This window comes from Ictidomys tridecemlineatus, chromosome 4 (genome assembly GCF_052094955.1).
Source record: "Ictidomys tridecemlineatus isolate mIctTri1 chromosome 4, mIctTri1.hap1, whole genome shotgun sequence".
NCBI lineage: Eukaryota > Metazoa > Chordata > Mammalia > Rodentia > Sciuridae > Ictidomys > Ictidomys tridecemlineatus.
In genome coordinates this window covers 91,720,091-91,744,129 of record NC_135480.1, presented here as the reverse complement: position 1 = coordinate 91,744,129, position 24,039 = coordinate 91,720,091, and the positions used below count along the sequence as shown (strand labels likewise).

Here is a 24,039-nt window from a genome sequence, read left to right as displayed (position 1 = left end):
CTATTATTGATGGAGTAGAAGGACACGATCGTGTGACCTTGTCCTTTTGGGAAGGGACCCATAAAAATAAGCGGCACGTTCAACCACAACTATTCATCCGAAAAAGAACAAAATCTTCACTGTTAGGGTCAGCCGCTGACCAACAAAGACGTTTGGGTCAACGCTCCCTGGGGCTTTGGGAGCGAGGGGGATTGTGGGAACGCTGTTCGCGCCCCGCTGGCTCATGGGAAATGTAGTGCCGTGTTCTCCAACATGGCCGCGCCCAGGTACGGTGGTGTGCGAAGGCCTCTTACGGCTCTCTGGGGCTAGGTGGAAAGGCTGGCGAGGGAGCGAGCAGCAAAGTAGCGAGAACCCCGCCTGAGCAGAAGCGGAGGTGTGGGGCACTTCTTGCTGGCAGGCACGAAGGGCTGTATGTCCTCATTTTCTCTTGTCGGACTTTTTCGTTCTTCTTTGTTAGGTCGCTGGCCTGGGGCTGGAAAGCTCGAAAGAAGGAAGATCTAGGCGGCGCTCCCCTTGTAGTTTGTGGGCTGTACTGTGTCTGTGCGTTGGGTGATCCACTTAAGGTTGAAGGTGCACGTGTTTGTGTTTGGTACGATTGCTCACGTGGTGCCTGTATCACTCCGTTTTTGGGGTCGGGCAGGCACTTGTCACCCAGGGCATGTTAGTATGGCTCTTGTAGGGCTTTTCTGACCAGTGTCAACTCAGTGAAGCAGAGAGCTTGTTGATGGCCTGATTTCCCACGGAGCTGTCTTCCTGTACTTTTGTTTAGCCATCCCTGTGCCCCTTGCATGTGGTGGTGTCACCCTGTGGTTTTGAATGATTTCATTGGACATTTATTGCTAGCCATATGCCAGGCACCCAGTCTGTTCCCTTAAGTAGATGACAGCCTTCTGAGAGCCCAACTCACAAACAGGTAACTATAATACAATGTGAGAACTCCAGAGATAGAGGTATACACTGTGCTAATGAAAACGTTGAAGAAGGCCACCAAAATCAGAATTCTGGGGGAGGAGAGGCTTAGGAACTAAGATGGCAATTTCTATTTAGTTATTTTTTAAAAAGTTTAATGAGTAGCTACTGGGTATTAGATCTTGTTTAGGTGTTGAGTGCTACATGGTGACTAAAAACAGACAAAATCCTTACCTTACAGAGTAGAGATTCCATTAAGTTGTAGGAGAAAAAATAAACACATTAATGAATACACAGACATTTAGAAAGTACTTGAGTACTTCTAAGGTACTTTTGAGTATTCAAAGGGTTAAAAGGGGACGATATGATAAGTGATAGGGGAATTTTTCCTAGTTGTTTAAAATCTTTATTTTCAAATAGGAAATGCATTTGAATAGCCACTAAATTCAAGTCATGAAAGAGGAAAATTCTCATTTCTGGATTCATCTTACCATTTTCCATTCCTGGAGACAACCCATGTCATACCAATTTCTTGTGTGTTCTAAAGATTTATATGTATACTCTGTATACTTGTGCTATCTTTAAAATCAGGCCTCATTTGATAGGAATTTAGGGTCTTTCTACTTATTGTTATTTAAAAATTTTTGTTGTTGTTGTAGATGGACACAATACCTTTATTTTGTTTATTTTTATGTAGTCCTGAGGATAGAACCCAGTGCCTCACATATGTAAGGAAAGAGCTCTACCAATGAGCTACAACCCCAGTCCCTACTCATGGTTATTAATGCAGGACTACACAAGCACAGGAACATTTGTTTTGCCTCTACTACTCTGTTCAAAATAAGCTCTGTATTGTTTAAGAAGGGCATGGACATAGATACTACAATTGCCACTTGGGGTGGTATTCAGTAGGGTATATTGAGGGTTAAACTACCTAGCAAGCAAGTTGCAAAGCATGCATATTCTTTAGGCTCTTTTATCCTACAGAGAATATCCTCAGGCTGGGGAGGCTCAACTGGGCCCAGCATGGCTAGTATCCTACTAAATAGTGACTTTACTCCTATAATATGCCAAGGTGCAACCGAGAATCTGTGCAATAATGGAAAACTCCCTGGCTAGGGAAGTGGCCTTGATGAAAAGGAGGTACCTTTATGCTTCAACAGCTGACATCCTGTTATTGTTGAATAGACAGTTCTGCTGGGCCATTGCATTGCCAAGCCACAGGAATGGAAGTGGGAGACCAGCTTCCAAGGCTATCTGGATTTGTCTTTCTTTACATGCAAAAATATAGCATGATTGAGGGAGGGAGAAAATAGAAGAGATGACCAAAAGGTGGTGTGAGGCTCCATCTGCTGGTGTTGGACTCTTAGTGGCAAACTTTAAAAAAAAATGTATTCAGCATCTTTTCTTTTTCATTTCTTCCATTCTTATGTGAAACATCAAGAAAAAAATTTGTAGTATACTCACTATTTGTTTTCCATGACATACTACAAAGTTGCTCTTAGAAAGATGGAGAATTTAGAATGGAATGACTGTAAAATAGTCTTTTGAAAGCCCTCAACTGTTCTTTGTTTTGTTAAACCATTCTGATATGGCTCGAAAGAAAATTAACAGTAATGTAGTAACAGATAAATTTAATCCTAAAAAAGTTGTGAGAGGCACTACTATTATTATCCTTATTCATATTTACGGAAACTGAAGCACAGATATATGTAACTAACTCAGGATCATTCAGCTAGTTGGACTCCTAAACACTGCACTGAAGAAGGGTCTAGGGTATCTAGGGAAAATATGACTTAATTCCTCAAAGAGCTCATAGTCTAGTGGAAGGGGACAGATATTAGAACAAATAATTTGAGCAATGTTACAAATATCCAGTCATTTATTCTCTTCCTCTCTAATGATTACTCCTCAGGTTGTCCAACCTTAGTGGTCTTCTTAGGAGCTACTTAGTATTGTCAACTGCTAGGCAGACATTGAGACTGTTTCTCACCAATGCCTTAAACATATCCTAAATCTGACTCATTACTTTCCTCCTCAAGTGGCCCTTCCCAACCTTCCTCTTGACTTTGCGGTTTTGAAATGACATCACTAGTCTCTCATTCACTCAGTCTGTGTCCTATTAGTATACCATCTTTTATTCCTTTCTTCCTCACATCTGAGTGGCAATCAAGGTGTACTGATTCTACCTGAAAAGATTTTTTTTTTTTTTTTTGCATTTCAGCAACAATATTTCTTTTTTTTTTTCTTTTTTTTTTTTTATTGTTGGTCGTTCAAAACATTACACAGTTCTTAATACATCATCTTTCACAGTTTGATTCAAGTGGGTTATGAACTCCCAACTTTACCCCGTATACAGATTGCTGTTTCACATCAGTTACACTTCCATTGATTGACATATTGCCTTTCTAGTGTCTGATGTATTCTGCTGTCTGTCCTATTCTCTACTATCCCCCCTCCCCTCCCCTCCCCTCCCCTCCCCTTTTCTCATCCCTGTTTAATGTAAATCTTCTTCTCAAGCTCTTCGTCCTTACCCTGTCCTTGTTTACTCCCCTTATATCAAAGGGGTCATTTGGTATTTGTTTTTTAACGATTGACTAGCTTCACTTAGCATAATCTGCTCTAATGCCATCCATTTCCCTCCAAATTCTATGATTTTGTCGTTCCTTAATGCAGAGTAATACTCCATTGTGTATAAATGCCACATTTTTTTTATCCATTCATCTATTGAAGAGCATCTAGGCTGATTCCATAATCTTGCTATAGTGAATTGTGCTGCTATGAACATCGTTGTACTGAAAAGATTTTTACTCTTCCTCTTTCCCCTCTCATTTCCTTTCTTTCTGTACCTCCATTGTAGACCAGGCCAACATTTCTACTTGCCAAGCTGGGTTATTACATATTTTCTCATCTCTCATCTCCCTAGTATGCTGTCTAACCAGCCTATCTTACTGGTTTTCCTTCCTATCACATGTGCCCTGTGTACTAGGAAGCTGGAGAGCTGACATTTCAACAGACTTGGTGTTTTTTTTTTTTTGTATACTTAAAGACTAGTAATGAGAGTTTCTACTGTTAGCCATTTTTAAATATAATTTTACTTAACCCCCTAAATTTAGAAGTGTGCAGAGTGGAACTATAGGGCCAGCAAACATCTCTACATCTCTGCTCAAAAAACATTATGCCTATATCACACTGTCTTTGCCAGACTCTTTTCTGTTTTAGTTTCTGTTCTTTACCACCTCACTAAATATTTTCTTCTTCATATGACTCTATAATGTTCTTATCCTCTAGTACTGAGAATGGAACCCTTTCTGGTTTGAAGTTTTCCCAACTTCAGTTAACACTGATCTTATGTTTTTGGATCTAATTCATGTCACACTTAATGACTGTACGATTAGCACTTACAGATGTGTCATATGATTTCATTGTTTAGCATTTGCCTTGTCGAACTTAAACTTTTTGAAAGCACATGGTATGTATTATAGTTGTATGCTGCAGGGTGAGACTATAATAGGAATATGTGTATTCATACATTTAATATTTATACCTTCAACAGTATTCACTGGGCACCTACTGTGTGTTAGCATTCCTCCTCTCTTGGGGTTTACATCATGATGGGGGAGTTAAGCTAACGGGTGAATCATAAATCATATTAAATTCTGTGAACAAAATAAAATTGGCTATTGGGATAAAGCATGGTATAGGGTGCTGATTTTTAATGATTATAAAAGCCTCTTTGGGTGTACTTAATAACTCCCAAATTTGATGATTGACACGTTTGATGATTGATATATTTCAACAAAATGAATAGTTTTATGGGGTTCTTATTTCTATTATTTAAAATTATAGCTATAAAATATATAAGATATACAGCTTTTAAAATAGTAGTACAAACACCTGTACCTGTTTTCTGGCTTGAGAAATACCTATGATGCTTCCATGTGACACTCTCATCAGTTTTCTTTCCCTTTCCCGCAGATATAACCTCTCTCCTAAATTTTGTGTTTATCAGTTTATTGCTTTTATTTTAACTTTGTTATATATATATTTAATATATATATTTAATATATTGTGGGAAGCCATTCTGACACGTGATTGGGCAGCTCCTGTTAAGGGTCTCAGGCATTCTGGCTGTGTCGGAACTTTCCCAGCCCTTTCCCGATGAGAGAACCCGTTTATGTGGGGGTGTGACTGACCACTGACCCCGGGGGCCCAATCTCTGACCCTGACCTTGGAGTGCGGTCTCCCCTCAACCTTCATTGGATGGAATTCTCCCCTGAATCTCTTGTTCCCCAATAAAAAGCTCTCTCTCTCCTGCTAGCCCTGAGTAATCCTTGCTGCCCTGCTGGGCGGTTAGAGGAGGGAACCAGAGAGGGGAGCCGACTCAGACCTGGCAATAGAAATAAGGTAACTGAGTCTGTGTGTTTTATTTCAGTCTTTTCTAGCTAACTTTTATGCCAAGAACCTCATTAGTGAAACCATGGCGCTGGTCGCATTGTGGAATATATAAACAGTAATGGCTTGCTTTTGGATTTTGAACTTTATTATAAGTAGAATTGTATTTATTTTATGTTCTTCTGTGAATTTTTTTGCATGGTTCTTCCCTCTATTGCTCCTCTTACTCCTGTTCTTTCTCCTCCTCCTCCATGTCTTACATTGTGATAGTGGAATTTATTTATACCAGTGTTATATAGGACTTTATAGTAATGGCATTCATCACCTATGGGTAGAACTGTGTGCTTAATAGACTAAAGCATTGAAACATTTCTTAGAACCCTCAGAAATGTTATTAGATGTTCCTATCTTGCTACCTTCTTAGATTTCCTTTATTTCCCATGTCTGTTTGTTCTCATTTCTTTGGATTGGTGAAAGGTAAATAAAGAATTTTTAAAAAATTGTCATGTAAATATTTTTATAAATTACAGGACATGAATAACATTATTATAATCGTTCCTTTAGGGAATCTTAAGGTTGACATTTTTTACTATTTTTTTTTAATAGTGTTGCTATGGACACCAACCATCAAAGTAATATCAAACTCAGTAAAACTGAGAAGAAATTCTTAAGGAAACAGATTAAAGCCAGGAATACTTTGCTGAGACATGAAGGCATCGAGGCAGTATCCTATGCCACTCAGGTGATCTAAAATATTATTATTATTTGAATGTACATATATTGGTATGTAAATGTGTTTTATTTATATTGTTAATTGCTCAAGACTGTAGTTGTGTGTTACCTCCACATTAAATATACATATGATAGGGCCTAACTTTAGATTTTGGGCTATAGCATAACCCAGAAGGTTTGCTAATCAGTAACTATTCTTTGCACTAGAATAAGTTGTGGGTTTATATTAATGATAACAATATACAAGTCTTTTCAGTTGATAAAACAAACTTATATTCATTATCATATTTAATTTCCTAAAAGTCCTTATGAAATAGCTGAGAAAACTATAAAGTTTTGAGAGATTATGATATATCCATTGATGTAAACTAGTAAGTGGTTGATCTTGTAAGCCAGATCTTCTGTATCCTAATACAAAATAGTTTCACTTTTCTTATCCAATTAATAGTAATTCTTTCACATCCTTTTCAAGCAAGGTTATAGATAACTTTCATTTTGTATAACAAAACTAATACCTAATCTTAAACTTGGAATAAATTAGGGGGTCATCAAACAATTGTCCTAAGAGCAAATCCGGCTTATGAGTTAAGAATGGATTTTACATTTTATGGGCTTGTTAAAAAATAAAACCAGGGGTCTGGAGTTGTGGCTCAGTAGTAGAGTACTCAACTAGCATGTGTAAGGTACTAGGTTCAGTCCTCAGCACCACATAAAAAAAATAAACAAAATAAAGGTATTGTGTCCATCTATAACCAAAAAAATAAAAAATAAATAAAGCCAGGACTGTATTACAGAAACTTATGTGGCTTTCAAACTCTTAAAATATTTATTATCTGAGTCTCTTTAGAATTTTACCAACACCTGGTATAAAATGATAAAGTGAATGAGAGGACACCATCCATGGTTTACTTTTGTTATACTGTAACATTTTTAGAAATCATAGGTCATAAATCGAGCTCTTAATATTGTGTAGAATGATTTTTAAGTATAGAGATATAAGGACACAAGGCTATAAACATCAGAATGAAGATAGGAGGATTCTTCAACCCAAACTCTCTTGAATAAAGCTTAGTGTAGGACTGTAGATGACAAGAAGCACAAAACTTACAAAGGAAACAATTTTAACTGCAAATTGACTAAATTACTTAGACTGAATTAATTTCCTTAGGGAAATGTTCATATTTTGTGCTCAATAGAACCTATAATTGATTTTTCTTTGAGCTAATACCTTTACTTTTAGTTTTTAGTAACCATTTTATAATAGTTGTATTAAAAGTGTGGATTCTGTAAAACTAGTAGAAATAGGTTTGGAACCAGCTCCTCCTAATCACCACCTTAACCTAATTGTTCTGGTTTTCAGTTTCTTTCTCTAAAAGGCTCATATTACTCAAATAAATATACTTCTTGTAAAGATTATGTTAATCAGGATTAGGTAGATAACAAGAATATAGAATTTTTTCATTCTCTGGAAAAAAGCAAGTATCATAAAACTGCTTGTTTCTTCCCATTCTTCCTCTTTTCTTCCCTTTCATTATGCTAAATTTGTTTTTAAATGATAAAAAGTCATTTTAAATTTGCATTTATAGTTATTAAGAAATGAATATTATATAGAAATTGGCTATTTAAAAACAAATGTTATTTACAACATAGGAATTCTTTTTATTCTTCAGATATTTAGTAAATTGGTTTACATACTTTGAATGAAATTAACAAGTAATTACCACAAAAATTTCTTTTTAATTACATCTTTGTTGAAAATTATTTTAAAATAACTTTATTTTAAAACAAACAAGTTGATATCAATTGATCATGTTTCTTTCTTTTTTTTTTTTTATAGAGCCTGGTTGTTGCCAATGGTGGTTTGGGTAATAGTGTGAGTAGGAAGCAACTGCTCCCAGTTTTAGAGAAATGTGGACTTGTGGAAGCTCTCTTAATGCCACCTAACAAGCCCTATTCATTTGTAAGATACACAACTACAGAAGAATCCAGAAAAGCCTATGTTACCCTCAATGGAAAAGAAATAGTGGATGATTTAGGACAAAAGATTATTCTGTACTTGAATTTTGTGGAAAAAGGTATTATCATAAAGGTATTATATAGTTATTTTTTAAATAATGGTTCTTGCCTTTGTAAGTTTTCTTTTTTTAAAAAAAAATATTTAACATCAATAAAATTTAAGGTTATCCTGTATTCATGTTTAACTATGCAAGAGTACAATAGGAATTGATTTTGTGATTTTAGTGTTGCTGCAGTGAGAAAACATATTGAATGCTAAAAGACAGTGCTTTTCATCCTGTTTATAATTACTACTTTAATCATGATAATCATAATCATTCCAAGTAATGTATACTTGTGTATATACTTACATATTATATTTATATATAATCATATGACATAATTATCATCCTATAAGTTATTTTTTATTTCAAATTTTTTCTTTTTTTATTTGTTTTAATTAGTTATACATGACAGTAGAATGTATTATGATACACCATCTCGGAAGCTTTTGTGAGTGTTCTTTTCATGGGCTTAAGTTGGATGGGAGTTCAGTTACTGTGAAACAAAAGGCCATTGGTAAAGCAGTCCTCTGACATATATTTTAAGTACCTATTTGTGCCAGACTTGGGGCTAGTAGTTAAAGGATATAGTGGTGAATAATACATGGTCTGCCCTTCGGGAGGTCTCACTAATGATTAATTAATTAATTTGTTTATTCATTATAGTACTGGGAAATAAACCCAGTGCCTAGTAAGTGCTAGCCAAACACTCTATCCTTGATCTACATCTCCAGCCCTTTTTGTTTTATTTTGAGACACAGCCTTATTTAGTTACCCAGGCTGGCCTTGAACTTGCAATCCTCCTGCCTCAGCCTCCTAAGTAGCTGGGATTACAGATGTGTGCCACCACAGCCAGCAAACAATACATTTATTATGCCTGTTACTTAACTTAGAACTTTGCTACCTAATTTTACTTTTCAGAGTTTAATATTGAGGATTCAGATCAGTTTATTTCACAGTATATACCTGGAAGCTTTGAATTAATCACTTAAGAATCAACTGTGATCCAAGTGATACATGTCAGTCTTCATCTTTTTTGAAGAGCGAGCAGAAATCCCCAAAACTTTATAGGGTGTTATTCAAAGGACTTTCTGTGTTGGTGAATACTTTCATTTCTCTGCTGTCCATACAATAGTTGTGGATAGTGCAGTAGAGGAACTGAATAATTTAAGTAATAGCTTTATAGACTTATTTGTACAATTGCTATAGGGAGTGTTACACCTTTTTACCTCTACCCATAGATATGAGATGTATTGAGATGAACTGTAATTCAGATATCTAATTTTATATCCATTTGTTATTTATTTAGCAATAAAAGAGATGTTTAGATATCCTGGGGGTAGGTAACTGGGTAAAATATGATCAAATTTATATTTTTGTAAAATGAGACTTAAAGGAAAACTTTTAAAGACTCTTTTTAAATATATATGTAGAAATTATACTTCTCAGTGTCCCTGTGTTTAATTTTAAATCTGACTTAGGCGTCACAGATTTTAAAAACTAGATTATTCTTGTACTTTGTTTCTGATCAGTTTTTGAAAACTGAATGGTAAAGGAGTAGCTAGTAATCAGGAAGTACTGTCCTTAGATTGCCTCCTCTGCCTCACTCCATTTAGTATATAGGACATTCAGAAAGGAATTGTACAAAGTGAGCTTGGAGTATTCTTTATATGATATCCTTCATTAGCATTATATGCAGGTATACTTCTAAGACTGTAGCAATCACATTTATAATCTTGGAAATAATTTTTAATTGAAATAAGAACTTTTATTATTTATTTATTTATTTATGTATGTATTTAGTATCAGGGATTGAACCCAGGGGCACTTAACCACTGAGCCATATCCCTAACTCTTTTTTATATTTTATTTAGAGATAGGATCTTGCTAAGTTGCTTAGGACCTCACTAAGTTGCTGAGGCTGGCTTTGAACTTTTGATCCTCCTGCCTTAGCCTCTTGAGCCATTGGAATTATAGGCATGTGACAATGTGCCTGGTTACAAATGTTTTGATACTTTTTTATATCTGCTGAAGAGCAAATATGAGAGCTTAATTTTAATTTTTTTTTTGCAAAATTATTGTCACACAATAGAATACAAGAGATATTTTTAATTTTTTTTTTAAAACAGGTGGATGTTTAGGAAACCAAATATAACTTAATTGTACTATGAATTATCTATCTTTAAGGAATTCTTCCCAAAGCTTTTCTTAACAAAATTTGAATAAATAATATAATTTCTGGCATTTAGTAGGCACTTGGTCTATACTTATCAAGGGATTTACTATTTATATTTATAAAGTACTATTAACAGAATCTAGTGGGTACTTATTATTTTTGTAAATTTTTATATTAAATAATTCTAAGATATATTTGCCTGGCTGAAAATCTTTAGAAATCATTTCTGCAATGCGAACAATTGGATCCCTAATAGAGATATTAATATATGTATTCCCTTAATCTGGTAGAAAATTTTTTCACTTTCCTTCTGTACCTGTCTAAAACTTTGAAGGACATAGAAACTTAAATTTATTTTAATATGTATTAAATAATTCTTCTTACGTGATTTTAAAATTTCTTTAGAAAGCTCTATGCTAGTTTACATTTTTCTATTACTTGACCACATTTAGTATGAAGAGATTGAAGAGTAAAAATGGACAACTAAATTCTTGAATTAATATTCAAAGATAACCTTGACCTTCTTGTAGATTTATATACTGTGAATATTGTGAGAAACCTTGTCTTTTAGTGATGATTAAAAAGTGAATTATGATCAAGCAGTATACTTAGTACTGTTCTATTTGCTGATAGGAATTGGGTGAATAAAATATGCCATAATTTTGATCTTGGTCCTTGTTTTTGTTATTTCTTTTTTTGGGGGGGTGATGGGGGGCACGTGGATCTAGGGATTGAACTCATAGGCACTCGACCACCGAGCCACATCTCCAGCCCTATTTTGTATTTTATTTAGAGGATTTCACTGAGTTGCTTAATGCCTCACTTTTGCTGAGGCTGGCTTTGAACTTGTGATCCTCCTGTCTCAGCCTGATCCATTGGGATTACAGGCATGCACTACCAAGTAGCCTACCTATAATTTCAATATGTTGTGTGCCTTTTAGCATTCTTATTTATAAAAATGAGAATTTTCTGAGTTGATAAATGACTATTGGACAGAATTATCTGTATATAAAAATTTTCTGTTTTATATGTAACTATTTTAATTTGATTTCCCCTAGCACAATGGAAGGAGATGGGGCTTCAACCTTTACCTCCAGGCCTCATGGTAGTAGAAGAAATTATTTCGTCTGAGGATGAGAAAATGCTTTTGGAAAGTATTATTTGGACAGAAGATACAGACAATCAAAATTGTAAGTAAAACTTTCCGAATATCATATTTAAAAGTTCTGCAAAATGTTCTGTCACTACTCTTCCTTCCCTCCCTGCTTTGGTTTATTAAAACTTTAATATTTCCTCAAGTTCATTGAAAGTAGCCTGTATCCAGTGTTAGGCAAGTCATACCAATAATTCTTAGGAACACTAATAGTAGATAACATTTATATAGCTATCAATTTTAAACTCCAAACTGATGAATATTTATTAGTTAGCATTTATACAGCTAACATTTTAAGTCTTTTCACATATATTATCTTATTTGCTCCTTTCTACCCTAAGGCAGATTTCCTCTGAGAAATCAGCAGTGCAGTACCATACCACTGTAGTGTAGCCAAAGCCTCCTGGTGTTATTTGCAAATTAGAGTTACTCTGACTTTCCACATCATTAACAGTCTTGTGAGTGGCAGTGTGCATGTGTATGTCTTTCACAGTGATTAGGTGAATCTCTTTATGTGTTTGTTACAATTTTAGACTTGAAAGAACAGTGGATATGAACAGAATGGTTAATGTTATCAAAGACAGTAATTTAGCAGTCAACAAAAGTTATCATTCTAAACAAATCCATATTCATAATGTTGACTGAGATATATGAAGGATTGCATTTTTTTCCCTCCTAAATAGTTTTCTTTCTTCTCTTCACACAGTTCAGAAATCCTTAAAACACAGAAGAGTAAAGCATTTTGGTTATGAATTCCACTATGAGAACAATAATGTAGATAAAGATAAGCCATTACCGGGGGGTAAGTAATTGTTAATAATACATATGAGTTTATAAAAAAAAGATTTGTATATTTAAAGTTTGTCATAGCTAAAAAAGTATGTTTTATTTGTAGGTAAACTTTTGATATATTTATTAAAGCCTTTTAATTAGATAAATGGTATTATTTTTATATTTTTAGCTCCTTACTGTATTTCTTATTGGTATATTATAATTATACATTATAGTGGGATTCATTATGCCATATTCATATGTGTATATAACAATTCGATCAATCTTATTCCCCAGAACTTTCCTATTCCCTTCCCTTCTCCCTCATCCATTTACTCTGCTCTACTGATTTCCCTTCTATAATTATTGTTATATATACACATATATATATTTTAAACATTTATTTTTTAGTTACAGGAGGACATAATACCTTTATTTTATTTTATGTGGTGCTGAGGATTGAACCCAGTGCCTCATGCATGCTGGGCGAGCACTCTTCCTCTGAGCCACAACCCCAGCCCTATTATTATATTTTAAAAATAGGTGTATTATAATTATGTATATAGGCAGGATTTATTGTGGTATATTTGTACATGGACACAATGGTAATATTTTGTTGTAAAAAAATTTGAACATACAAATAAAACTAAAACTACTTTTCCCATACTTCTTTCTTTTAAGAAGTTTGTGATATTACAAGTTTAGCATATATTCTTCTAATCCTTTAAAAGATAAGTGTACATCCAAATATATACCTACTAAAATATGTAGTTTAATATATGTAGTATTATATTGTATAAATTATATATTCATATATTACATGCATCCCTCCAACATGTTCATTTTCCTTCATGATATATCTTGAATATCTTATGTAGTTTTTCATTTTCCTGAAAGTTCCATAATAGCTTATTCAGTTAGTTTTCTATTGATAAGCATTTAATTTATTTCTAGTTTTTATCATCTAGTGCTATAGTGAATATCTTTGTGTGTGCTTCCTTAAGTACAATGTAAATGTGTTCTCAAGAGAGACTGCCAAGAAATAGAATTATTGGGTTAAACATTAATGCTTATTTGACATTGTTACAAGATACAAAACAGCTGTGCCAACATATTCTCCCCAAGTGTGCACCATTTTCCTTTCACACTTTCTTACATGTGATGTTATAAAACTTTAAAATTTTTAATTTCCTAATTAGTAATGAGGTTAAGCATTTGTATATCCTTTTTTATGAATATTTTTCATATTCCTTACCAGTTTTTTAATATGGGTTGCTTTTATGTCCTTGATATTATTTAAGGCTTTTTATTCATTGTGAAATAACATTTATGACTTCCATGGACTAACACTTATGACTCCTATGACTCCTATCACTTTGAAAAATGTGGTATTTTAAAGACAATAATTTAAAATTATATAAAATAAATATAATACTTAACATAACAAAAAGAAAGTGAACAGACTAATTTCTAATATATAATGTACAGGTTGATTATTCCTAATTAGAAAATTCAAAATTCTCCAAAATCTGAAAAGTTTTGAATACTGATGTGATGCCACATGCATTACCTAAATGAGTTCATGTGACGGGTCAGTCAAAACATAGGCGCTGGGCACGTGGTGCATGCCTCTAATCCCAGAGTTTCAGGAGGCTGAGGCAGGAGGATCACGGGTTCAAAACCAGCCTCAGCAACTTAGCGAAGCCCTAAGGAACTCAGCAAGACCATGTCTTAAAAAAGAAAATATATTTGTTCCCATGATGTAGGTTCCCTATTTACCTCTCTTATTGTTTCTCTTGCTGAGAAAAAACTTTTTAGTTTAAGTAAGTCCCATTTGTTGATTCTTGTTATTAACTCTTGTGCTATGGGTGTCCTATTAAGGAATTTGGAGCCCGACCCCACAATATGTAGACCGGAGCCAACTTTTTCTTCTATCAGACGCAGAGTCTCTGATTTGATATCAAGCTCCTTGATCCATTTTGAGTTAACTTTTGTGCATGTCGAGAGAAAGGGATTCAGTTTCATTTTGTTGCATATGAATTTCCAGTTTTCCCAACACCATTTGTTGAAGATGCTATCCTTCCTCCATTGCATGCCTTTAGCCCCTTTATCAAATATAAGATAGTTGTAACTTTGTGGATTAGTCTCTGTGTCCTCTATTCTATACCATTGGTCCACCCTCCTGTTTTGGTACCAGTACCATGCTGTTTTTGACACTATTGCTCTGTAATATAGTTTGAAATCTGGTATCGCTATACCGCCTGATTCACACTTCCTGCTTAGAATTGATTTTGCAATTCTGGGTCTTTTATTTTTCCATATGAATTTCATGATTGCTTTATCTATTTCTACAAGAAATCCCGTTGTGTTCATAACAGCACAATTCACAATAGCTAGACTGTGGAACCAACCCAGATGCCCTTCAATAGATGAATGGATAAAAAAAAGTGGCATCTATACACAATGGAGTACTATGCAGCAATAAAAAATGACAAAATCATAGAATTTGCAGGGAAATGGACAGCACTAGAGCAGATTATGCTTAGTGAAGCTAGCCAATCCCTAAAAAACAAATACCAAATGTCTTCTTTGATATAATGAGAGCACCTATGAACAGAGCAAGGAGGAAGAGCAGGAAGAAAAGATTAACATTAAACAGAGACATGAGATGGGAGGGAAAGGGAGAGAAAAGGGAAATTGCATGGAAATGAAGGGAGACCCTCATGGCTATACAAAATTATATATAAGAGGTTGTGAGGGGAATGGGAAAATAAACAAGGAGAGAAATGAATTACAGTAGATGGGATAGAGAGAGAAGATGGGAGGGGAGGGGGGATAATAGGGGATAGGAAAGGTAGCAGAATACAACAATTACTAATAGGGCATTATGTAAAATTGTGGATGTGTAACCGACGTGATTCTGCAATCTGCATTTGGGGTAAAATTGGGAGTTCATAACCCACTTCAATCTAATGTATGAAATATGATATGTCAAGAGCTTTGTAATGTTGTGAACAACCAATAAAAAAATAAAATTATAAAAAAAAAGAAAATATATGTGTGTGTGTGTGTGTGTGTATGCGTATGTGTGTGTAAAGGCTGGGGTTATGGCTCAGTGGTTAAGCATCTCTGGCTTCAATTCCCAGTACCAAAAAAAAAAAAAAAAAACCAAAACAAAACTCCAAACAAACAGAAAAACTACTTAGGCAAACTAAAAATATTATATGAAATTACCTTCAGACTATGTAAATAAGATGCATATATGAAACTTGAGTGAATTTTGTTTAAATTTAGGTCCATCTCTGAAATATCTGTTGTGTATTATATGCAAATATTTCAAAATCTGAAAAAATTCCAGAATCTGAAAATTTCTACTACCAAATATTTTAGATAAGGAATAATCAATACATACTAAGTTTTATTATTTTGTTATTATTTTATAAAATACTCAAATTGTTGTTAGTGAAATTATTATTTTAGACTTTTTATTTGATAAAATTAATGACATACATAGATTCTTAAGATATTTTGTTTTTGTTTTGTTTATAAGCTCATTGTTATATTAATAGATCTGACTGCTACATTAAATCTGTTTGATTTATATCAGAGTGACTTTTTTATTCTTGGGTGAAACATGCAAAGTAATTATTTTAATATGTTTTGTCTTTATGATTGCTGATTTCAGGTCTTCCTGACATTTGTGATAGCATTTTGGAGAAATGGTTGAAGAAAGGTTACATTAAGCATAAACCTGATCAGTTGACTGTAAATCAGTATGAACCTGGGCATGGTGAATATTTATTCTTTTAAAATACCAGTTATATATTTCAGAATTAAGAAGATTATATAACATTTTAAGATCAAAGGTATTTGATAGTTAGCTTAAACTCTAACTTTGCTTATATTCAATATTTATGTTTATCTTAATTTCTTGCAAATCTACGCCTCAACCCCTTGAGGAACATTAGTCAAAAAATCTTAAAAGACTGATATAAATTGATGTTAGTGATTTTTTTTTTTTAATTTGGAGAAGGAGGTGACTGCTTAAAACAGAAATCTTCTATAATGAAAGAACTGAATAATTTAAAGAAGGGAAGAAAGTTAATTGGTTGAATGCCACTTTCTCTATTTGAGAATATAGAAGACAATTCTAGGATGTCATGTTAGTGGAAAATCTTTAGGTCATAGATTTTTTTTGCCTTTGTTAGCAACATCTTTATCTGATATTTGAAATAATCAAATAATTTTGAGGGTTTTATAAATGGCAATAGTTGATGTATTTTTTATTGCTTATTAACCTGTCTTTCCACTGGTTTGTAAACTTTTTACAGACAGGGACTAAGTCTTGTTTTATATCTTTTCACTATCCTCTTAGTTTCTTTACTAAGAGGTGCTCAATTAACAGATTGATAGATCAGTAGAGGAAGCCTTATCTTAATTATTAGATATGCTCAGTCTTCACACATGGCTATTGCCTTTATTCTCCAAGTACATGGGAATTCAGAATTCAAGGGAAGCAATGACACTTATTCATCTTTCACATCTTCCTGTTGGGCTGGGCTTGGATAAGTGTCCTAGTTAAGCACTGACTCCCAAGCCTTGATTGTAGAATTCTAATGGTACTTTATCATGAAGTTATTTTTAGTTTAGCTTTAAGTTTAATTTTGTTTAGTTACATTACCTTGTTTTCCTTTAACTAGAATTATAGTACGTTTTTGATAACCAATGTTTTCACCATAATTGCATGAGGCTACATTTAGAATCATCTTAAATTTTCTACAAGGAAAAATGAAATGACATGTTATATTTTTTTATCTCAGGAATTCCTCCTCATATTGACACACATTCTGCTTTTGAGGATGAGATTGTTTCTCTCAGTTTGGGGTCAGAGGTAAATGTTCAAACATTTTTATTAGCTTTCAGCATATGTCTTACTTTGGAACAATGTCTTTTTTATAAGATTATTCACATTCTTAATTAAAATGAATTAAGATTTTTAAACGATAAGTAAGGGTATCATTAGCACTTTATTTCTCATAGGGCTGGGTATAGTGGTATGCATCTGTAATCCCACTGACTCAGGAAGCGGAGGTGGGAGGATTGAAAAATTTGAGGCCAGACTCAGCAATTTAGTGAGATCCTGTCTCAAAATAAGAATTTAAAATGACTGGAGATGTAACTCAGTAGTAAAGTGTCTGTGGTTTTAATCCCTAGTACTACACAAAAGTAAAACAAACAAAAAATCTTAGAGAACATGAAGTTATCATATTCTCTCCCTTCAAATATCCAACATTTTACTATCCTTCTTATCAAATTCTAAGAAAAATTTAATTTTTACATATTTCACTTTAGCAGTTAAATGAAATCTAGATTTCCCTTGGTAGGTTGGCCAACTTTGGACCTACTGATGCTGCATTGCCATCTAGTGGCAAAAGACCATACCTGCAGGCCTTAGAAAAAAGACAAAACTAAAATGTATGTGTCTGGAATTTTGATAAACTTTTTTACATATGTTACGTGATTAAATCCTTTCCCAAACTCTGAGCAGTAACAGGGTCTTATACACATTTTTTCCTGATGAATAAGAGGCTTATGTTTATTCACAGTTTCTGTAGCTGAACTTTGTTGAACTGTAAAGAAGATATCAAAAATATGACTTAAAATGATATACCAATTGCAAGAATTTTAGAGAGAAAAAATTAGAATTTTAAATCCAGAATAATCTTTAAAATATGGGAGTATCTAACCTAACTAGACATTGCTTCAAAATCTGATCTTGTACCTGGTTGAGTTTTTGTTTTAGTTTTCTTTTCTTTCTTTCTTTTTTACCATAGTTTAGTGCCCATCACTAGGTCTTCAGTGCTTTCACTTCTCAATCTTTGCTGAGCTCCTGTGATCATGCTGATACTGTGGTTAAAGAATTAAGGCTGTTTGTTTGATATGACAAAACCATCTTATCAACTACACTTGTGGTTTCTTAATTTAGACTTTCAAAAATAATGAAGATGGGGAGAAAAAAGAAAGAGATCTTTTCTGTTATTTATTTTTATTTTTGCCTCTTGTCTTTGCTTGTAGCTTTAGGAGATTGATTTAAAAAAAAATCTTTGTTTTTTCTTCCTAGCTATGAAATCAGTTGAAAAATGAGACCAAAGATAAATGGAAATTAGAGCATTAATTTTGCTACTAAGAAAGTAATAATAGGACATAACTGTAGATTTATGGCCAATTGGATTTGTAATACTTCACCTCTGAATTACAGAAACATACTGACCTTGTCACTGGCACCTGTCTCCCCCATAGAGACAGAAGCTTCACCTATAACAGGGATGTCAAAGAGCTATGTTAGATCCTACAAACCAGCTGGTTCTGAAAAGAGGAAAGGAATGAGCCGGTTGAGTCTGGCTGCAGACTAACTGGTCAGCCAAGAGGTTACTTCTTTTCTGGAGAGTTGTGAGTGAAGGGACAGAGAAAGCTAGAAATGTGCTTTCTGCTTTTCTCTTCTAGAGAAATTCCCCATTTAGCAGTTTTTCATTAAAAGTTATAAAGAAGGGAAATCTTAACCTTTAGTTGAGCTAAAAATCTGCTGCAATCATTATTTTCATTTGTTGTCTCTAGAAGCCTATAATTTTTAGCCACCAACAGGAATGATGGAGTTTTTGTTGGAGCCATCTTTGTAGTAGTTAGAAGATGTGCATATATGAATTTATGACAGGATTATTAGATTTTCTTTCAAAAAGAACTTTTAAGGGTAAGTAAATGATATTGAGGAAAAAATGTTTATTAAACATTTCATTTTATCATGCTATATAATATTGAGTCCTAAATTTGAACTTGTTTTCACTGTAAGATGGGATTCATTATATTTCTTTCCTGGTTGAAGGATTATCATGGGAATAAAATGAGTTAATGTATGAGCAAATGTTTTTCAAACTCAGAGCAATTTGTACATGTAAAGAATCGTTAAGGTATGCGTCCTCTAGGGTTCTTTACTTGAAACCTTCACTTCTAGAACAAGATGTTCCACATGACCAGAAGTAGGATTTCAAGTGGTCATAGAAAGAAAGATGTCTTTCATTTTTTTCTCTTTTCATTTTCTCACTCTGGTGCCCTGTGCTGTTCTGCTTTGTTGTTGTTATTTGTTTGTTTTTTGATGCTTTGTAATTACTTGAATTCTTCCCTAGCTCCTTTTCCAGACATAGAATCTGGGTGCCACACCTTTGTCGCTATTTCTTTATTTTGTCATCCTTGACATACTAAGTTGTTTTAAGAAATTTACTATAGTGCCTATACCAGTTTCTATTTCTTTGTAACCATTTTGTTAGTGGCATCATTGTTTTGGCCTCTTTTACACATTTTTCAAAAAAAAAATTCTGTTTTGTTTATTGTTTATCCTTTGGTTAGAGTCTTTTGTTTATATTTAACTATTTATTTTCTTCTCTTCTTCAAGAAATTTCTAAAATCTTTTTTGAATTTCTCCCCTCGGTGGTACTAGGGATTGAATCCAGGGGCACTACCACTGAGCTATATCCTCAGCCCCATTTATTTTTTTATTTTGAGACAGGGTCTCACTAAGCTTCCAAGACTGATTTTGAACTTGCATTTCTCCTACCTCAGCCTTCCAAGTCACTGGGATTACAGGTGTGCACAACTGTGCTCCACAAAGATCTCTCTTAATTCTTAAATGCTCCAACACAAGATGTTCCCAGGAGGTATTCTTAACTTTAATATCAATCTTACTCAAATGCCTTATTTTCATGACCCAGCTAACTACTTGAACTTCAATATCTCTAACAAGATGTGTATACATTTTATAAACAGCCAAAGTAGTTTTTATTTTTTCAAATATGTTTTGCCTCTGCAACTAAGTTGTGATTTTCTTTAATGCTTTTGTACCTCCAAAAGTATTACAAATATTTATACATAAACTTTATGATATGTATATAAATGAGGATGCTTTTAGCTGCAAAAACAGCAAAAAACCCATAAAACAAAAAACTGAATAAAATGATTATACAACAAAAGCAAGTTAATATCTCATATAACCAGGCAGGCTAAGTTCCCAAAGTTTCAATTTGTTGGCTTAGCTTAGTAATTTCTTCAAGGAACCATGTAGGTTCTTTGCATTACAAACACTCAGGCTCTTCTTCCCAAGGACTAGCTTGGGAAAATATCCAACAAGAGAATTATATAAGAATTATATGCACCCTGTGAAATCAATTAGGCTTTTGCATTTAAGTACTCCTTACTTAATAGGTTTGTCCTACTGTAAATTGCATCTTGCCTTTGTTGACCAGATGTTTTGAGAAATGCCCTTGCCATAAACCTCCTTGTAAACTAATACACTTATTGGGCAGTTACTCTTTAGAACAAATGCCATAAGACTGGGTTAGCCAAAGGTGAAAGTGATCATATAATGTGCATTTATTTAAAATAGTACCAAACTTTTATTGAAAATAAGAAAGAAAAATTTTGACTGACTTATCTGTAAAAATGAAACAAAATTATGAAGGTAGCTTTAAAAAATCTTTTAAAATTTAACAATATTTAGATTATGTTACAACTATAAATTTTTATTTAGAACAAAGAATAAGTCATATGAGCATTATTTTGGTATTGTTTTTATGATAAAATATGACAATCTGATAGAAAATTTCTTTGTTTATCGATTACAACTTAATTATAAAGGGAGCCTTTTTTCCCCAATGCAATTATTGAAGTCATTATCAATTTTTCCAAGAGTTTGTCTTAAATCTCTGATATTCACATTTCATTTAAAAGCTTTGTGCATCATTGATGTCTTCATTGTAAAAGTCCTGGCTTTGTCAGATTTTCAAATCTTAGGCTTTATATGTTATTTAAATGATTCTCTGATTAAGAATGTCAGGGATGAAGGCTGGTTTTCTATATTTATAGTTTTCTTCCATATAAAACAAAACCTCAGATAGACTTCTATCTTTTGTAAGAATTGTGATTCCAATTTGTTCGTATTTGCATTGCATTGGCTCATATTTGTAACATCAACATTCACTAAAAGGCTGACCAAAGGGGTTACAGCAGTGAGCATAAGTAGTAGCTGATGTTGAATAATGGTTTGGGCCATTATTAATTTTATAACAAGTTGGTTGGTTTATCAGTGAATATTTCTTTTTGGACTTTTGCAACTCAGTGGGTTTGGATAATCCTGTACATGGGTAATGAAGATCCTATCTACTGAATACTTACTACTTGGCAGCATCTTTCATTATATTGTCTGCTTTCTCTCTAGGCTTATTCTTTCAGTAAACAGCTGTTGAGTCCAGTATGATCTTCTTAGTAGGAAATTGAATATAAATTCTTTGTGAAATGTCTTGAAATACCCAGCCAAATGGTATGGTAGCTTTCCTAGTCTTTTCAGTTTGATCTCACTATAGTTTGCCCAGCAGTATTCTCATTCTGGAGAATTCTTATCACTTTTATCTATCAGGAATGTCTTCTCTTTTAGGAGTTTATTGTTTTAATGGACAAATGTTCATTACTTTCTGATCTTTAGCACAAACTAGAAAAAGCACAGACCTTTTCTTATACAGCTTAAAACAACAATTACAATCTGAACTCCAGACATACTGACTTCATCTACAGCCTTTAATTTAGCCCTAAGTATTTGCATTTATAAGTAATATCCAATCTCCTCTTTTTATCTGGATTCCAAGTTTTAACTTATCTAAATGAAGCTCATTATTTTTGTCCTCAGCCTTTTACCTCCCATTGCCATTCTCTCATATAAAACAAAACAAATTTCTGCTCTCTCTGGATTCCCTGCTCTGGTAAATGATCAATTCAGAACCTGGGAAATGTTCTTGACATATATTTTATTTTTTGTTGTTTGTGTGTGTATGTTGCTGGGGATTGCACCCAGGGCCTCACTCGTGTTAAGCTCTATCACTGAGCTACATTTCCAGTCCTATAAATTTTACTCTTAAGTACTGCATTATTGCATCTAATGTCTTCTTTGTAGAACAGCTTTACAGAGGTAAAATTAACATACAATAAGCTGCACTTATTTAATATGAGACAGCTTTACTACACTCAAAATAATCAAAAAGAATGAATATATATATATAATTCTCTAAAGTTTCTGTATGCATTTATTTCTTCAGCAAAAAGAGGGATACAAACATATTTTCAGTCTTTATTCTATCCCCCCAATATCTCCCACCCCCCATGTTAGACCAGAATATCCAATGTTCTGAAAACATTTTAGTTTGTTTTCTTTTTTGGGGGTGGGGGGTGGGAGGGGTACAGGGGATTAAACTCAGGAGCACTGGACCACTGAGCCACATCCTCAGCCCTATTTTGTATTTTATTTAGAGAAAAGGTTTCACTGAGTTGCTTAACACCTCATCATTGCTGAGTCTGGCTTTGTACTTGATCCTCCAGCCTCATCCTCCTGAGCTGCTGGGATTACATGCATGTGCCACCATGCCCGACTAGGTTTTTTTCTTTATTTATTAAAGGTTTCACTTATTTCTGACTTATGTTATTGCTCTTGTTACCTTTGAAGGTGACTGGTTTGTTTTTTGTTTTTTTTTCTTTTTTATGGTGCCCAGGGGTGCTTTGCCACTGACCACACCTTCAGCCCTTTTTATTTTCTTATTTTGAGACAGGGTCTCAGTAAGTCACTGAGACTAGTCTAGTACTTACAATCCTCCTGCTTTAACCTCCCAAGTCACTGGGATTGCAGGCATGACTTTGGCTTTTAAATTTTTTTCTTTTTTTTCTATAGTTTTATTTTGATGGGCCTGCTTATTCTGCTAATTTTGATATTTTTAAAATTCTTTTATTTTATTTTTATTTGGCTTCTTGAATCTGTGGGTTGATTTTGTCCATCAGTTTTGTAAATCTCAGACATTGTCTCTGTAGATTTGCCTCTATCCCATTTTCTCTCTTTATTTACCTTTTGTTTATATTCTTTATTTTACTTTTCCTATTCTTATATGTTTTATTTTATCTCTTCATGCTTTATCCCAGATAATATTCTGTATCACTAATTCTTTCTTTTGCCATGTTTAATTTGTTCTTAAACCCATTCATTGAAGTCTTAATTTAATTCATGGTATTGTTCTGTTTTAGCATACTTGTTTTGTGTCTCCTTTCATGACTTCCATTTCCAGATGAAGTATCAAGCTTAGAGTTTATATCTTTGAACATGGTACACATGTTTGTTTTAAAGCCTGTGTTTGATATTTAAATATTTGAGGTCTCTCTGATTCTTTTCTTTTCCCTTTGCTAGACTGTCTTTTTGTACTTTGGCTTACTCTAATTAAGAATGTCTGTGATGAAGGCTGTTTTGTATATTTATAGGAAGCTCATAGATGATTGTGTTATTTAGCTGAGATTTTGGACAGTGGAGTCAGAAAATGCTGAAATGCTAATATCACATGATGTAGTTCCATTTCCAAAGACAAGAAATTTCAGACTTATTCTTTCAGAGAAAGATTAGAAATGAATTAATATAGGCTCCAAATGGCAGTTTGAATCATCATTCAATTAATATCCTAATGCAATGCTGGAAACTGAAAAAGTTAAAGCCTATATGTTTTATTTTCAGATCCTTGTGTGTTCCTACTAGAACTGAATTCAGCATGGAACAAGTCAAGAAACTTGGGTTCTAGCTCATCTCTTATATTAATAACTTTTAATTGACTAAAGAGAGATAACTTTCTTTTTGTGTTTTCTGTCTTATATTGCAGTTGGCATACAATACTTGCATTTAATTGTCACAGGGAGTTGGTAAGCATTTAGTACAAATAATAGCAGCTTCTCTTCATCACTGTCAATGCTGCTATTGCCATCATCATCATTGCCAG

The 24,039-nt window shown here is 33.6% G+C and overlaps 1 protein-coding gene across 3 annotated transcripts in view; it reads left to right on the top strand.

Moving 5' to 3' along the window:
• The first annotated feature begins 231 nt into the window (after window positions 1-231).
• Alkbh8 (alkB homolog 8, tRNA methyltransferase) overlaps window positions 232-24,039 on the top strand; it is a 61,297-nt gene continuing 37,489 nt past the window's right edge. The window contains exons 1-7 of one of the 3 annotated variants that reach the window (XM_021728955.3): window positions 232-266; window positions 5,911-6,046; window positions 7,874-8,111; window positions 11,328-11,459; window positions 12,129-12,224; window positions 15,879-15,983; window positions 17,014-17,084. In XM_021728955.3, the coding sequence (XP_021584630.2) occupies window positions 253-266; window positions 5,911-6,046; window positions 7,874-8,111; window positions 11,328-11,459; window positions 12,129-12,224; window positions 15,879-15,983; window positions 17,014-17,084 (792 nt within the window). In that variant the 5' untranslated portion in view covers window positions 232-252. The other 2 variants (XM_040285156.2, XM_005329075.5) reach the window with 2 other exon arrangements.